Consider the following 15,842-nt stretch of genomic DNA (forward strand, 5'->3'; position numbering starts at 1 on the left):
AGCATTTTGAGCTGCACTTTTTGCACGAGAGGTAAAATATAGATAAATATGGACTTAACTGTAGAAAGGACAGGGACTACTGTGATAAAGCCACAACTGTCCAGTTTGACTTCATGCTTGTGCAGCTAAATGTTTTAAATCCTGTTAGTGTGGATTTGCTGCCACCTAGTGGCAGAACTGAGCATCGTGACACAAAATGGTGAAGAAGTAAATTCTAGGTGCACAGCTTAAATTCCCCTCCTGTCATGGGACCATCCATGAGTTTGACCTATAAAAAATATTAACACAGTTGAATACTTTAACTACCATCAGATATTGGCTCTTTTATGAAGAAGTACATTATAGAAATACATTTTTCTGCACAGATGCCAGTATTTACCTGGTATTTACTATTTATTACCGTCTGTTACCAACGGTGACATTTTTAGGAGAAAAACGTGGAGAAAACATATTTTATTTCCAGTTTAATCTCATGTTGGTGAATTTGCAGTGTTGTGTTTGCTGACCTCTGCTGACTTTGGTGTGTTAGAAACCAAAATTGCCATCATAACCACCATGGAGATGGTAAGGAGACCACACCACACCTGCAGCAGCAGGTACTTATGAGACGTCTGTGACTGAGCATCCATTCTGTCAAACAAACACAAAAACATGCATCAGGTTGGTTTGTGTCGCTTCCAGCTTCACGTGACAACACTGACTACAGATCAGCTTTACAGGAGGATGCTGAAGGCAGCAGTGAGAAAGATGGCTGACATATCGGATTCTCATCAAAGCCAAAAGCATCCATGATGATGTTATTGTGATACCAGTAGCCTCCTTTTGAAACAACAGTAATATCATTACATGGTTCCTATTAAAAATCTGAACCCACACATGTTTTAGAATTCAACAGTAACATCCTTTTATTAATCATCTTAACCTGTTAATTCCTGGTCAGAATTACAAAATAAATAAAAAAAAAGATACCTAAAAAGACATGCTTAAAGAAAATAACAAAATTCTCCACAATAATAATGTTTATATTCATGTCTAGAGACATCTGGGGATCTCAGAGAATTTACTATCAGAAGCGAAATCATTCCTAAACATTCATGTTTGCACTAAAATTCACTTTCAGCCTTTTATTGTGAACTTTAGGGTCTAAACTTTGAGAAACCGTTAAAAATTATTCATTTTTTTGGTGATTATTTCAGCCCTTATGACGGCCAATCAGGCTTTAAAGATGAGCCTTCTAAAGCCTGAGCTCCCCTCATTAAACGGACTTTGAGGACAGGTGGTGCCAAACTGGACTCCGCCTGAACTGTCTGCACTGAACGTTTGCAGAGATACTGTTCATGTATCCCACTGTCATCTGATAGAGGTTTATTATTTCACACATATCCACATTTATTCTCACTTTTGTTTTTTAGGCAAGCCCCATCTTCATTTAACTAATTTAACTCCATGTGACTGAAAATCTGATTCCAAATAGAAATTTTCTAGCAGAAGCCTAGAAAATAGGCACATGGCTCAAGGGGTTAAGGCCTGTTCTCTTTGGGGGGCTGACCTGTGGGTCAAGACTAAAGCTGTCTAAAATGTGTGAACTATAGCTTCATTTAAAGACCTGGAACAGTAGAAGTGTTACTTACAGCGGCTGAATGTTTATTCTGAGTTTAACACCTCCACATCCCACATCAGGGTTCAACAAACAAGACCAACAAATCCCCACCTTGTTTTGTTAATTTATATTTGGAAGAGAAATCCAGGAAAAAGTAAATCTTATGTGACTTGGTTTTACATTTTTGCCAAAATGTTAACCTGACTGGAAGGACTGCTCTTCTGCCCTTAAAATATTCTCATGTTAGCACAAAATATTGATTTAGCAAGTATTTTTAACTAAACCAGTCCACCCACACTGATCATCATGAGAGGCACATTGAGCAATCATGACATTACAGTTAGCCTCAGAAACACACCGTGGACACAATACCTGCAAAGCTGCTCTGGAATTTTACCACAGGGGGAGTTTTCTGATCTGCATAACAGAGACATGGAGGTCTAATTATTCATTTGTGATGACATGAAGTGAAACTAGTCAGCGTTAGCTAAAATGCTGCTGACCCTGAATGCAATGAGAAGAGGATGTCAAAATGCAAACTTCTAACAAGTTACAGTGTCCTCAGGCTCGTTTCCTGCAGCATACTATAATTAAAAAATGAAAGCACTGGTTTACATCACAGACTGTATGTGGATGACAGAACAGGTGTAAGCAGCAGGTTAGACAGGAAAATAAATAACAGACACTCTGACAACTCTGATATGATAAACAGTTTATCCCTGGAGGATCATTTAGCAACGAGAGTCCTTTAAATCTATTTCTAAAATCAATCCAGAAACCAACCAATGTCTCAGTAAGCTTTGTTGTTTTTCTTTCTGCACTGATAATGACTGCTGGGCTTGGAAAAGTCATGAGGAATAAACACTGTGTGAAAACTAAAATCTAACACAAACAAATCTGGAATTTCAGCATCACAGCAGAAGCAAAACTTCCACCACAGACCGCTGAATGAAAACACAGAGAAACGACATGAAGGAATGTTAACTGTGTTTAATCTGAACTCACCCAGGCTGTGTGTTGCTCTCTCAGTGTCCAGAGTCATCTGCTGCTTCTCTGAGAGACATGCCAGGCTGACAGGGGTTTCCCTTTTACATATGTGAGTGTGCTGCAGATCAGATGGAAGTTTTTTTAGTTCGCTGTAGAGAGATGTGGTTTTAAGATGAGGAGGAGGGCGGCTGTGGTGTAGGTGGCTCCACTTGTGGACAGCATAGAGTAAAGCATGGAACTCATGAGCACTTGTTTACACCGTTCATTGCATGTATGAAACCAGAACACCGGCTTCATACTGGTGTGTGAGTCTCTGATCCTCTCAGAAGAGAGCAAAAGTGGAATATGAGGAGTTGTAACAGAATTAGATTTAAGGATAAGCAGCTTGTCGTTAGCACAGAGAGGAAAAGGTCGGTGGTGCAGCCCCTCGTTCACATGCTGTTTGTTGTGGCTAGTTTGTGATTTCCCACATGTATAGGTCACTGTTGAGCTAACAGATCTGGGAGGGAATTTTTCATGAATTGATGTGTTGTGTGATAAGAAAATAAAATATGATGAGTAGTTTAAAATGTGACTGAAGCTACTTTGGGGGCAGTATGTGGGATGTGCTTGAGCGTACCTCTTGATTTAAATCTAACTTAGCCTACGTTCTGCTTCTCTTTTACTTTGCACGTATTTCCTCCAATTTGACAGTGTCACACATGTTTAAGTATGAAAACTTCAGATTAATCATGTTTATCTTCATCCTGGTAGTTTATCGGACCAGACCTGCTCTGCCACATGGTACTCTTCTGGTTAATACTCTGGTACTGCTGTTCTGTGGAACTCCCACTTCTTACCTGCATGACCTGCTCCAGCATTTAAACTCACCTGGATGATGCTGACTTTACTAACTCTGCTAAAACCGTCACATCCTGGAAAATCCAAAGATCAAGCACGATACCTTCAGTCACAACTGATCACTCTGGTTAAACGACAACTGTGTGAACACGCTAACGTACCTGTTGTTCTCTAGTCACACATCTACGTCACCTGCACCTGCAGGCTACATGACAGCAGAGTTTGTTTGGAGCTTCCCCCGTTTTTCCCTTGAGAATAAATCTGTTTAAACTGACCTGAATATCCACTTCTGTCACTTCTTATCAGCACATACATTGATCAGCCACAATGTCAATTTCCTTTACAGTAACTGGTCATCTAATTCATTCAACTTCTTCTCTTTTTTAAATGTGCATATAGATAAGAAACTTTCCTGTCATCTGTTGCTGAGCTCTGTTAGTTTCCCCTCTGAATCTCTTTAAATGGAATCAAGCTGTTAAAGTGCACTCACAGTCCACTTTATTAAGTCCACCTTCTAGTACTGTGTTGGACCCTTTTGTCCTCCAGAACTGTCTTAATTCTCGGTGTTATAGATGATAGATGAAAAATTCCTCAGAGGTTTTGGAGTCCAGTGAACTCATCGTCATGTTCTAGAAAGCAGGTGGAGATGATCTAAGCTTTGTGACATGGAGCATTATCCTGCTGGAAGTAGCATCAGAAGATGCTCCACTGTGGTCATAAAGGATGGACATGGTCAGCAACAATACTCAGGTAGGCTGTGCTGGTTAAACCAGGCCATGCTGGACCAAGAAAATCTCCCCCCAACATGACACCAGCAGCAGCCTGAAGCATTGATCCAAGGCAGGATGGATCCATGTTTTCATGATGTTTCCACCAGATTCTGAGTCTAGCATCTGAATGTGGAGCTGAAATGGAGACTCATCAGACCAGCAACGTTTCTCCATCTTCTATTGTCCAGTGTTGGTGAGTGTGTGTGAATTGTAGCCTCAGTTTCCTGTTCTTAGCAGACAGGAGGAACCCGGGGTGTCTTCTGCTGCTGTAGCCCATCAGTGCTTATTAGAATTCCTGTTGCCTTTTTATCATCTCCAACCAGTCTGCCCATTCTCCCTCATTCTGATGCTCAGTTTGAACTTCAAGTCATCTTGACCACATCCACATGTGTAAATGCAAGGGGGTTGCTGCCATATGATTGGCTGATTAACAAGCAACTGAAGTGGTTGGTGAGTGTATAAAGAATTACGGAGACTTTTTCATAAAATTAGTTTGTTGAAAGTTTTGCATTACATATGTAGCAGCTACAGCATGATCATATTTAATGGTTAAGGTTAAGAACAATTTGTGAAACTCTGAACACAAGCCAGACTCAGGTGTAGATTTTTCACTCACTGTGCTATATTGGCTCAGTTCCATGGATAAAATTAGCTATGGACTCATATTGCAGAAAAGCTGTGTTGAGTCACCAGTGGAAAAGATTGATGATAAGGGGAACACATTTTTAAAACAATTTCAAACATAAATGAAGAAATATCTTTGTACAAAAAAAGAAGTGAAAGTTTATAGCTATTGTGGGAGCTGGACAATACCACAGGGTCAGTTTCTATTTCACTTTTCAGTTTTTAGTTTCATACGGCATGGGGCATCCCCTGGCTGCAGTTCTCCTGGATTATGAAAATGTGATCAACTTTCTCCCATTGCACCTCTCTCAGGTAGACGTGCACACCAATACAGTAGTTAAACCTACACTTGCAACATCAGAGAGAAATGGGTTGGATGTGGGCTGTCAGGTGCCGTCCCCACAAAAAACAAGGGAACAAACAGGTTTTCACCACTGCTTCCTGTGCATCCTACCTGTTAAAGTAAAGTGTCTTCTGAAGCCACAGGTAGGCTAGTTCTTCTAAAACATTTACACATAATTCCCCAGCAAGTGAAGCTGGAAAGTTAAAATATTTGAAAGACGCAACCACAGAACAATATGTTTTTGTATTTTTTGTATTTTTTTTGTGTGTGTGTTTGTGTGTGTGTGTTAGTTTCTTACCAACTCTACAAAATGAAAACACCTTCTCTATCATTTTGAGCTCTTATTTCAATCTGGTCCCTTAAGAACCTCCAGGTTACAATAACTCGAATAATCTTTGTCTTTTATAGACATTTATGCAACTTTTAATGATTTGGAATAAATAACATAAACAAGAGAACTTTTAAAATAAAGATTCCTCAAATTAATCTACTTAAAATTGTGACAAAGGTAATTAGCTGCTCACACACTTGTAAAGTAAACGAGCTTCTAAATAACTGGCTTTAGCTAGTTCTTTTTAACAGTCCTGTCATGTTTCTACTTCACTGTCATTCATACATTTTCGGGGTTTAAGTTACAAGTTACAAAAGCACATTTTGTGTTTAATGTGATTTAAAGTGGATCACCGTGGGTACTGTCTTAGCATTCCTAGCATGAATGTGTTAGCATTCCTAGCCAAGCTAGGAACGGATTAGCATTAGCATACCTATGCTTTTTAGCATTTTTTTTTTATTACTTTGGAATTCCAGACCAGTCTAGGACTGCAGTAGTATTCCTTTCATTCACACATTTTCAGGATTACATGTCACAAATACAGGCATAGTGTTATATTTAATATGAACAGGATTTACCATGCCTAGAATTAGTTCTAACCAAGCTAGGAGTGCATTAGCAATACTTAGCATTCTTTATATCTCATGAATGGATCTTCCATTTGCATGTTTACCTGTGAGACTGATTAAATTTAAGGTCTGCTTATTGTCAATGACATAATCTCATCTTTTAAGGCTAAAGTATCAAAAACTCTCAGCTGGATGGGAGGCTGCTAAAGAAAATGCAAACAGACCCCCAATGTTTTGATCTCCAGATCAGAGTAATTTGTTAAGAACTAAAATTTGTTGTATGGATGTGGTCTAAAATTAAAGCCTGTAATGAGCACTTAATTATTTGTTTAAAATGCTTTTAAAATCAACAGAAAATAAAGAAAACGTTTTCTGGGAAGCAGAATTCTTCTTAATGTTCTTCACTGTAGTTGTCTTTTTCCTCCTTCAGCAAATGGGGAAACAACACAGTTGTAGTTGTAATCAGATCTCATTTTTCCACTGTAATTTTAAAAGATATAAAGTGTGAATCCACAGTGAAGTCCATTAATTGATCGAGGAATTTTAAACTGTCTCATCTCAGAACTGAAGTCACAGAAGTTTGTTTTGAAATGACCATGCTTTAGAATTTTCTGCTTTGTTTACAGAAAGAAATACATCACAGACACATTTCAAAACATGCTTCTTTGTTTGGCAGAGAAGATGGGTGCATCTCTCCCATTAATGTTGCATTTACAACATCAGGAGCATAAACACAGACATACTAATCTCTCATTCAAGTGAAATGAACAAGCTTTTCTGTTCAGCAGCATGGGAATCCCCTGGGTAGATGTGGGCAGATCCTCCAGCAGAAAGGTGTTTTTCTCTCCTCTGTTTCTATGTTTTTATGAAGTTCTATACTGTACTCATTATCATACTTCCAAAAGTTGAATAAAACAACACTTGTTGCTGAAAACTTCCATTTATTGGTTTTATTGTTTCACATGAAACAAAGAGATATTCTCTTCATCATTTAGAAGATTCAGTGGCTCCAACAGCTTCCTGTAAGAACGAGAGGATGCACTGTGACATAAATCAGCATGTATATGTGCAGTAGCATGATCTACAATTTAATATGCTTACCTCAGTGTCTAAAACTAGGCACAAAACTCTGTAAACACAAAATTGTTAGAGTAAAAAAGAAGCATTTTGACTTTCAAAAAGACCCCATAGAAAAAGTGAATGATCTCAACAACAAACCTCTTTCCTGAGGTAATGTGACACTTTTCCCCATTTTATTACAAGCTGTCCTTTTCAGAAATGTTGTCACCACCTCAGAGTTTACATGTTTCTGCCGAGCTTGAGTGAAAAAGAAAAAAAAAAGTTTAATGATAGCCACTAAAAAAGTTTGCATAGTGTGTTTTCATGTAACTATTTGTGGAAATCAAATTTAAACCAAAATGGATGTTTTTACATGGCATAAAGATCTAAATACTCCAGTAATGATTTCCTGGATTTGTATGCAGCTCAGCAGGTTAAGGTACACACTGTTTTTGTGTACATATTGAAATTGTCTAACCAATGCACACAACATCCAGAGAGCACCAGAGCAACCATACTGACTTCTTAGTAGCTTTGTCTTAGTGTCTTTATATGAAAGCTTTGGTGAAACTTTAACCTATTAGAGCGAGATTAACCATGTGGGCTAATGTTAGTACAGAAATCACTTCAATGCTAATACACATTTTGGTCATTTTGATAACTAGAACAAACCAAACTGTAGCTAAGCAAACCGATGGTTAAACTAAACAGTTACATCAATTACTAAAACACTGCTAACAACTGACCACGTCATTAGTGTAACTAACCTAGTGTTAGCTACACAACTGGATAACTACCTAACCTTCTGAATGGCAGTTAGTTGACCCAACAACCAGTCACAGCTAGCTAAATAATAAAACTACCACTAAAATAAGTAAGATTAACGACCAAATTATTGATTAATGAAACTCACCCAAAGTAACCTAAACAACTGGATAACTACCAGTGTGACTGACCGAGCTGCAGGTAGACAGTTAGATAACTAACTAAACTACTGCTAATAAATTAGGCAACTGATTTAACTAAAACTAGCCAGTTACTTCTAACTTAAGAAATCATGGCCATTGATGTAACTTAACAGCTCATTTTTTGGAAAACTGATCATTATAACGACTACAGTCACATAAATGATCAAACTACAACCATTCAGTTCTAAAAGTGATCAAACTATAAGTAAACTTTTCAAAAATAACCAAACAATAACTAAACAGTGTGACACTGACCTACCAAATTAGTATAAAAAAAAAATTAAGAACATTGGAGCAAATTACCAATATTGAGTTGTGTAATTGACAATGACCAGTTATTTTACCAAACTACAGATAATGGTAAAAAACATAACTAACTACAGCTAACTGGAAATAAAACACACCAAATTAGCAGTGACCTAACCAGACAAACATCAGATCAAAGAATAACTGACTAATTCTAGTTACTAACTAGAAAATTTAACAAATTTATACTAAATAGATGTTTGATCCTAATGATTTCATTTTTAAAATGTTTTTTTTTATCTTTTTTTTTTTTTACTTGGTTGAAGGTAAGTATTTAGAATAAGTTTGGAATCATCACGTTGTGGGTAAAGTGGTAAAGCTTACCATACAGCATGAATCTGCTGAGGGAGTCCTCAGAGTCTGTCTCTGTTTCAGGTGGCTCTATTTCCTGGAGAATGATGCAATCGAGGCAGTTGGCCCAGCTGCCGCTCCAGAGCAGGGTCCTCCGCTGTGGCCTTCCTACATTAAAAACCACAACACACCAGACCGGCAGAGATATGTCAAATATATTTATATTACACCTAAACTCTTCAAACTTGTTCTTCAGGTAGTGATGAGAAATCACTCATAACTGAGCATTAAAATGTTTCCAGAAGCTAAAACTTCTCCACTCCTGATATCTCTTTCCTGATCAATAATACTCTTAAAGTCAACCTTAGATGAAGAAGTAGTTAGTGTAAAGATTTTAGATGTCTTATTTTTGTTTAGGTAAAGTGCATTCACGGTGTCTGATAATCCAGCGATGGTTCAGGAACAAGATTTTTCAAGCCTCTCAGTGGGACATTCAAATAAACTGAAGCTTCTCACTATAAGCAGCATATTTATGGTGATAGCTCAAACATATACTGTAGCTTGGTATGCAAATACAAGCTCTCTGGACCATAAACAAGCAAATCATGTAATATAATTCAATTAAAAAAAGTCTCAGGCATTAAATTATTTCCAAACATTTAACCGTACAGAAGAGATCAGAGGAGTCCAAAGTTTTGACGCACTTTCTGATTAAATAAAATTTGCATTAATTATGCCCATTTAATCCAAAATATTAGAGAGTCTGGGACTGCAGAGTGAAGATGGTGTGTGATAAACTAAGTCCCGCTTTAATCAGAAAAAGATACGAAGTGGCATCAAGGTGCTGTTAATCAAATAAGTTTGTGGAATTGATCACCATCAGTGTGAAGACCTCAAATAAAAGCAGAAGAGGCAGTTTGCCTCATTAACTGTGAATTAATAGAATGCCAAGGAGGAAAGACATCAGCCATTATGTCAGAGATGTAATTGTTGTCCCCATCGCTCCAGGAAGTATTATGTCATTTTCAAACAATGTGGAGTCTGTCATTCTTAGAAGCAAAGGATTTTTTTGCAAGTAGAAAACATTCAAGACAGCTGCCAACCTTCCCACAAATGACGTCCCAGCAAGTTCAGCCCAAGATCCGATCATGCAATGCTCAGATAAACCGTAAAGAAAAAACCCAAAGCTCTTCAGGCCACAGTTAGCATGTTAAATGTTAAAGTTCACAACAGTATACTTAGAAAAAGACTGAACCAGTATGGCCTGTTTGGAAGGATTGCAGGAGAAAGAACATGGCGGGGCAGCTTAGGCTGGCAAACGTGCCTCTGAATCAACTACAAGACGTCTGGAACAATGTCCACAGACCAGACCCAAGTGGACATGTTTGGTCAGCTTATTTTCCAGCCACAGGACCTGGACTCCTTGCAGTCATTGAGTGGACCATGAACTCCTCTAGACCCAAAGTATTCTAGAGTCAAACGTGGGTCCATCTGTCTGACAGCTAAAGCTTGGCTGAAAGTGTCTCATGCAGCAGGACAATGAGCCCAAACACATCAACCAATGAAGGAGCTCCACTGCCTGATCAGTGTGTGGTGGAGAGGATGTTCGGGGTCAGCCATGATGGAAACCAGTTTGTTCAGCCATCTTCTCTCCACCTCAAAATGGTCTAGTTTGTACCCGATGATGAAGCCAGCCTTCGTTCTAAGTTAGTTCAGTCTGTTGGTGTTGCTGCTCCGGTGCTGCTTCCCCAGCACACAGCAGCAGAGAAAAGCACACTGGAGACAACAGGCTGAGGAAAGATCTCCAACGTCTGGCTGCAGACATTAAAGGATCTCCAGAAGTAGAGCCTGCTCATCCCCTTCCAGTCCAGTATGTGCTCGATGGCCACTCTTGGGTCCTTATAGGTCTCAATAATCTCCACCTCCTGCCCCATGATCTTCTGTGGAGTTAGAGGAATCACCATCTGGTCTTGGTAACATTCAGATGTCAAACCCGTCCACCAGCGCTCTGTCCTCCTCCTCTCCCTCTCCTATTCACCCAGCACCAGCCGAGTCATCAGCTGAACCCTGGGGCACTCCTCATGTTACTGAGGCCTAAGATGAACCATGATCTGGCATAGAAGCCCCAAAGCACTGCAGTCTGCTCAGCAGGATACGTCTTTACACCCGACAAATCAAAGCAAACAGCGGTTTTATTTTGGTTTTTTTTAAGTTCTGGAAGATGGAGTCCCTGTAAAGCTTTGTTGTCAGGTTTCTCTTTTTCTACATAAACACTGATACAAAAATCCAGTCTTTATATAAAAGAATTTCAGCTTTCACATCTTTTTTCCCCTTATTGTGGGGAAAATTACCAAAATTACCTTCCAGCACCAGGTCCTCCCTGCCAGGCTGCAGGTGATAGGTCCAAGTCTGCTTCATGCAGTCGTCTCCCCTGAAAACAGTCAAATATAAAAACAGTAAACAGTCTCATTCATGAAAGACAAACATGGTGAAAAGGGGTTTTCTTTCCAAACATGAAATGACAGATTTCTCATCATGTAAAAACCACTTCCTGTATTCTAGCCTCTCAGAATCAGAAATACTTCATTAATCCCTTTGGAAATTCCTCAGGGAAATTTGTGATCCTGATTTTCCCTGTTTGTTTCTTCTCATAATGGAGTCAGTTCACTTTCCATTCTGCTCAGCATCACTATGTAGTATTCATTTGATAGATGAAGCTTTAAGTTGGGTTACTTTTCAGTTTTCTGTGTGTGTCCATCTTAGAGTAAACTTGCTGAAAGAGTGGTTTCATACATTTTTGGTCATTTTCTTTTTAAACAAAATGAATTTTGCCACATTTCAGATTCAGATTTCTTAATTGTAGCTCCATTAATGTTTAGGATGGAGAGAACAGAATTAAAGACCTCTGGATGAAACCAACCCAGGCAGCTGCTTGTTGGACCTGGATCGTAAATACCGAACCTGTCTTGGACCTGGATCTCAACAGTTTAACTCCTGGATGCTAAAAAGCATTTAATGCCCAACCTGGACTTAAATAATTGATAACAGCACAAATTACAACTACGGGTTGACTTTACCAGTATGTCCAAACTTTAATTTTACTTAGAAACGGTGCCTCAAGGGATGCATCTCACTGTAAACACACATTTTACTGCCACTGTTCAGAGCAGGCTTTCTGTAAACTGATGTGTTTTTGTGTTTGGTTGACTTCCCCCTCACATGCGTAGATGTCCGCTCAGCTTCAGAGTGTCATTGGCTGTTTCCTCCATAATGAAAAGCATGTTGTCGAACACACTGAACTTGTGAATGTCAGCCTCTCTGTGACTGACAGCTGCCTTGAAGTACCATTTGCCCAGAAACTAAAAAAAGACACACAGAGAGGCGGCATGGCAGTGTGGGGTAGCAGCATGCACACATTAACGGAAGCTAATTAAGACATGAGCCCACAACTTGCGCTAAAAGACCACTAATGGAAAGAACAGAGGGAGTGGAAAGTGCATGTTTGTGGCAGCATATCTCTGTACATCTCTTACTGCATCACACACCATTTACGTCTGTCAGAAGCGTTACACAGCAGGAATAACTGTGAGATGTAGGCATTGCAAAGTCATAAAAGATATTTGGTTATTTTTTGCTGTTTTTTTAACAGAACTTTCACATTTTCTTTCTCACCTGCTGCCGGTCGACTTTGTTTGCAAGCAGCTGCTCAGGGAATGTGCAGGGAACAATAGCGTGATATAACAAAGAAGATAAATACAGAAAATAAGACCAGGCTTCGAATAACATAACTGCAGCTTCAATCAAAATGCTGACAAAATGCCTGTAAACCCGGCGGGACACTGTGTGTGTGGGTGTGTGTGTGTGTGTAATGTACCAACAAGTCATACAAACAGTGTGGCTGCAGGTGAATGATTAACTTGTATGCTGCTGGTCTAATATTTAATTAAAGCACATCGTGGGGACATCATTCAGTGCAGGTTTGAGCTTCACACACATTTAAAGTAAAAATGACTTAAGAAGTAAGATTTCCTCGTGCTCCAAAGTCCTCTGACAGGAGAAAACCCGCTTGAAACTCACTCCTCCAGAGTGAGTCATCATCACGTAGGAGGTGTTTGTTAAAATCTCCTCAGCAAAGCAGCGGTTAATTTTAGAAAATCATCTTCAACCAACATGCTTTCACCTTGTCTTCCCTTCTTTTTAAACACTAAAAAGCAGAGCAAACTGTGAGGAGTCACTTTGTCAGCATGTCTGCCTGCAATTATTAACTCCATGTTGGAAATAAAATGGGATTTTTTTCTTTTAATGACTTAAAATCATATTTATTTTGGTCTACTTGCATCCTTCATACATTTAGTCTTTTTGAGAGTTAAACAATTTTCCACATTTTGGGCCCACCCACCGGCCCTGAAGCTGTTTGTTTGCCCAGTCAGGGAGCAACTCGACCTTAAACAACCCAGCCATGTTACTGTGTCGTTCTTTCAGAGATGACAAAACGCTGCTTGAACAAGTGACACTTTTCATGCAGTTGGGGCTGGAAATGTAGATTTTCCCACATTTGTGAGTCATTTGATAAACACGTCAGCTTCACTGAAACAAGATAAAAAAAAAACTTTATAGTCTTTTCCTTAACATTTTTCTTTTTTCCTTGACTTTGATATAAAATGTGGCTAAACCTCATGCATGTCATGTCATTATTGGCCCCCAGACTGGGAACAACGGCATTAAATTAAATTAAATTATCCCTAATTTGCATATTTAAAAAATAAAACTCAGTTGTTTTTATTGATTTTCTCCAGTTGATATTTTTCTCACTTTAAGTGCCATAAATTTCTTCAGCTATTTTACTTTATAAACACTCAAGCTTGATGGATTTATTCGTACAGATCCTCCCTAAACATGAGAATATTTTATCTGTGGTGATACATTTTGATTTTACTCATTTTTTTATTTTGTTAATGAGTTAATATGGTTTTTAAAAGACCTCTGTAGCCTCGTGCACGCCCAGGCTGGAACAAACTGAATTTGCCTCATTTGCATATTTGAGAAGAACGCTGTTTGTACTTTTCTATCAGAAACTGTGTAGACGGAGTTTTTCTCATCTCATGGGACAGTAATCTTCTTTTCCAGCAGCAGCTATTGCTGCAAATTTTAAATCTGATGGATTTATTCGAACAAACCCACCTTATAAATGATGTAAAATATGAACATTTTCTGACATAAATTAATAGCTACATATATTTGCTTATAAACTGTGAAAACCTCTAAACTGTTGAGATTATGACAATAATTTTTAACTTGCATCTATTCAGTTTTAAGACTTTTGTCCCAGAAACATTAAAAACTGGCACACTCTGATTTTTCACTCCATTTAAACGTTATATTTTCAGACATTCAGATTTATTTATATGTACTGTACTGTTGCTCAAATAAGAAAATAATATGCATGTTTATTTAGGCTTTTAGAATTATCTTCTTATGCTTATCTTCTTTACTTGCTTCCACAAGGTGGTGTCAAACCACTGCTGAAGAACTCTGAACAGCCAGTCTTCTTTTGCTTTAGATTAAGTGATTTCAACAGCTTTTGTCTTTTATTCAGTGTATTTAAAACATAATAGAGTTCATATACAAGAAAAAGGGAAAAATCTTTAGTTCTTTTTCTCATTTAATTTCATTGTTACTGGATAACAAGTGCCACACAGTTTGCTCCAAGTGTTTAAACCAGTGCTCTTTGAACAAAAGGACAGTTTTCTCTTAAATCCAGAGGTTACATGCGTGCACAGGACAGCGTGAAGAGAAAGCAGACGAGTATGCAGAAGTTTACTAAATGTACCTGAAGTGTGAGGCTGTAATAAGAGAAAATGTGAAGAACAGTCTTTGTTTGCTGACTCATTTTCAGGTTGAACAGAATCAAGCTTCACTTTCATTTTTAAACAAGTATTAATGATGACTCAGCAAAACCTTCTCTCAAGTTAAACTTTTCCAACTGCTACAATAGTTTAGTTAGATGGGAACAATTTCATTAACTGGCATGTCTATTGTTTATCTCACTTCCTGGCCCCTTTCTAGGGTTTCATTAGTGACTGAACAGCTGATGTAAGCCTGCCAGTTCCTTCTTGTTCCCTCTGGAAATTAACTGGTAAATCCACCTATGACTCCCCCTTCAGCACTGACACCAGCTCTCCGCTCTCTTTCAGCTCCTTGACTATGTCCAAGCCACCGATGAGCTCCCCTTTCACATAGAGCTGGGGGTAAGTCGGCCAGTTAGAGTAAGACTTGAGCCCCTGCCGCACTTCTTCATCCTGCAGAATATCAAAGGTATCGTAATCCACTCCGGTGCCGTTCAAGGCCTCCAGTATTTGCCTGCTGAAGCCACATTTTGCAGACTCCTTGTTGCCCTTCATGAACAGCATGACCGGGCTCTGGTTGATGATGGTCTTCAGGCGGTGCTCTAAGGTGATGGCTTTCGGGCAGGTGTTCTCCAGCTCTCCAGACTCTGCCAGCTCCTTCACAATGTCCAGGCCTCCCACCAACTCCCCGTTCACATACAGCTGAGGGTACGTGGGCCAGTTGGAGTAGGTCTTCAAGCCCTGTCGGACCTCCTCGTCTGACAGAATGTCGAAGCTGCTGAACTGGATGTTGTGCTCCTTCAGCAGCGCCACTATTTGTCGACTGAAGCCGCAGCGGGGCTCCTGAGGGGCGCCCTTCATGAACAGCATGCAGGGGGCCGCGTTGACCAGCTTCTTCAGCCGCTGGTTCAGGTCTGTAGCGCTACTTTCTGCAGCTCCATCGGGGCCCCCAGCAACGGCCAAACGCTGGACCTTCTTGGTCAACTCCGGAGCGTGCGCTCCGTCCAAGCGGTCCACTTTCTCCATCCCCTTGAAGAAAAGGAAAGTGGGAACAGAAGAGATTTCATACTTCTCTGATACCTCCGGTACCGCTTCCGCCTCCAGCTTGATAAACGTGGTGTGTGCGTGCTCTTTGGCCAGTTCGGCCATCACTTCGTTCATTTGACCGCACTGAGGAGCCCATGTCGCCTGAAAATGTACTACGGTGAGGCTATTTCCAGCCTTGGCAAGAAATCCTTCGAATTGCTGTTGGGTTGTTGCTTCCACGAGATTCGCCATCTTTTCTTTTGCACTGCTTGGCGGTTCCGG

At 39.5% G+C, this 15,842-nt stretch overlaps 2 protein-coding genes and 1 long non-coding RNA gene across 3 annotated transcripts; all 3 read right to left on the reverse strand.

Moving 5' to 3' along the window:
• Positions 1 to 6,988: 6,988 nt before the first annotated feature.
• apom (apolipoprotein M) lies at positions 6,989 to 12,548 on the reverse strand. The gene is made up of 7 exons (XM_041988550.1): positions 12,361 to 12,548; positions 11,908 to 12,047; positions 11,049 to 11,119; positions 8,722 to 8,856; positions 7,283 to 7,381; positions 7,166 to 7,193; positions 6,989 to 7,084 (listed from the first exon to the last, which is right to left on the reverse strand). The coding sequence occupies exons 1-6, from the start codon at positions 12,472 to 12,474 to the stop codon at positions 7,180 to 7,182; spliced, it is 573 nt and encodes a 190-aa protein (XP_041844484.1). The 5' UTR covers positions 12,475 to 12,548; the 3' UTR covers positions 6,989 to 7,084; positions 7,166 to 7,179.
• Positions 11,279 to 11,898, reverse strand: LOC121642073. The gene is made up of 2 exons (XR_006010828.1): positions 11,713 to 11,898; positions 11,279 to 11,682 (listed from the first exon to the last, which is right to left on the reverse strand). It is a non-coding gene; the product is annotated as an uncharacterized LOC121642073 (long non-coding RNA).
• A 1,784-nt stretch (positions 12,549 to 14,332) lies between the features above and the next one.
• glrx3 (glutaredoxin 3) lies at positions 14,333 to 15,812 on the reverse strand. Its single transcript, XM_041987132.1, has one exon. It carries the CDS (start codon positions 15,810 to 15,812, stop codon positions 14,835 to 14,837), a length of 978 nt encoding a protein of 325 aa, XP_041843066.1. The 3' UTR covers positions 14,333 to 14,834.
• Positions 15,813 to 15,842: the final 30 nt, after the last annotated feature.

This window comes from Melanotaenia boesemani, chromosome 6 (assembly GCF_017639745.1).
Source record: "Melanotaenia boesemani isolate fMelBoe1 chromosome 6, fMelBoe1.pri, whole genome shotgun sequence".
NCBI lineage: Eukaryota > Metazoa > Chordata > Actinopteri > Atheriniformes > Melanotaeniidae > Melanotaenia > Melanotaenia boesemani.

What these genes read in the sequence shown, in the direction of transcription:
- glrx3 (XM_041987132.1), bottom strand. Translation starts at nt 15,812, where the DNA reads ATGGCGAATCTCGTGGAAGCAACAACCCAACAGCAATTCGAAGGATTT.
- apom (XM_041988550.1), bottom strand. Translation starts at nt 12,474, where the DNA reads ATGTTATTCGAAGCCTGGTCTTATTTTCTGTATTTATCTTCTTTGTTA. An exon ending in GGAGGACCTGGTGCTGGAAG is followed by an intron (nt 8,857 to 11,048) that starts GTAATTTTGGTA and finishes TTTTTAATGTAG; the next exon opens with GAAGGCCACAGCGGAGGACC. An exon ending in CAGCAGATTCATGCTGTATG is followed by an intron (nt 7,382 to 8,721) that starts GTAAGCTTTACC and finishes TTTTCACTCAAG; the next exon opens with CTCGGCAGAAACATGTAAAC.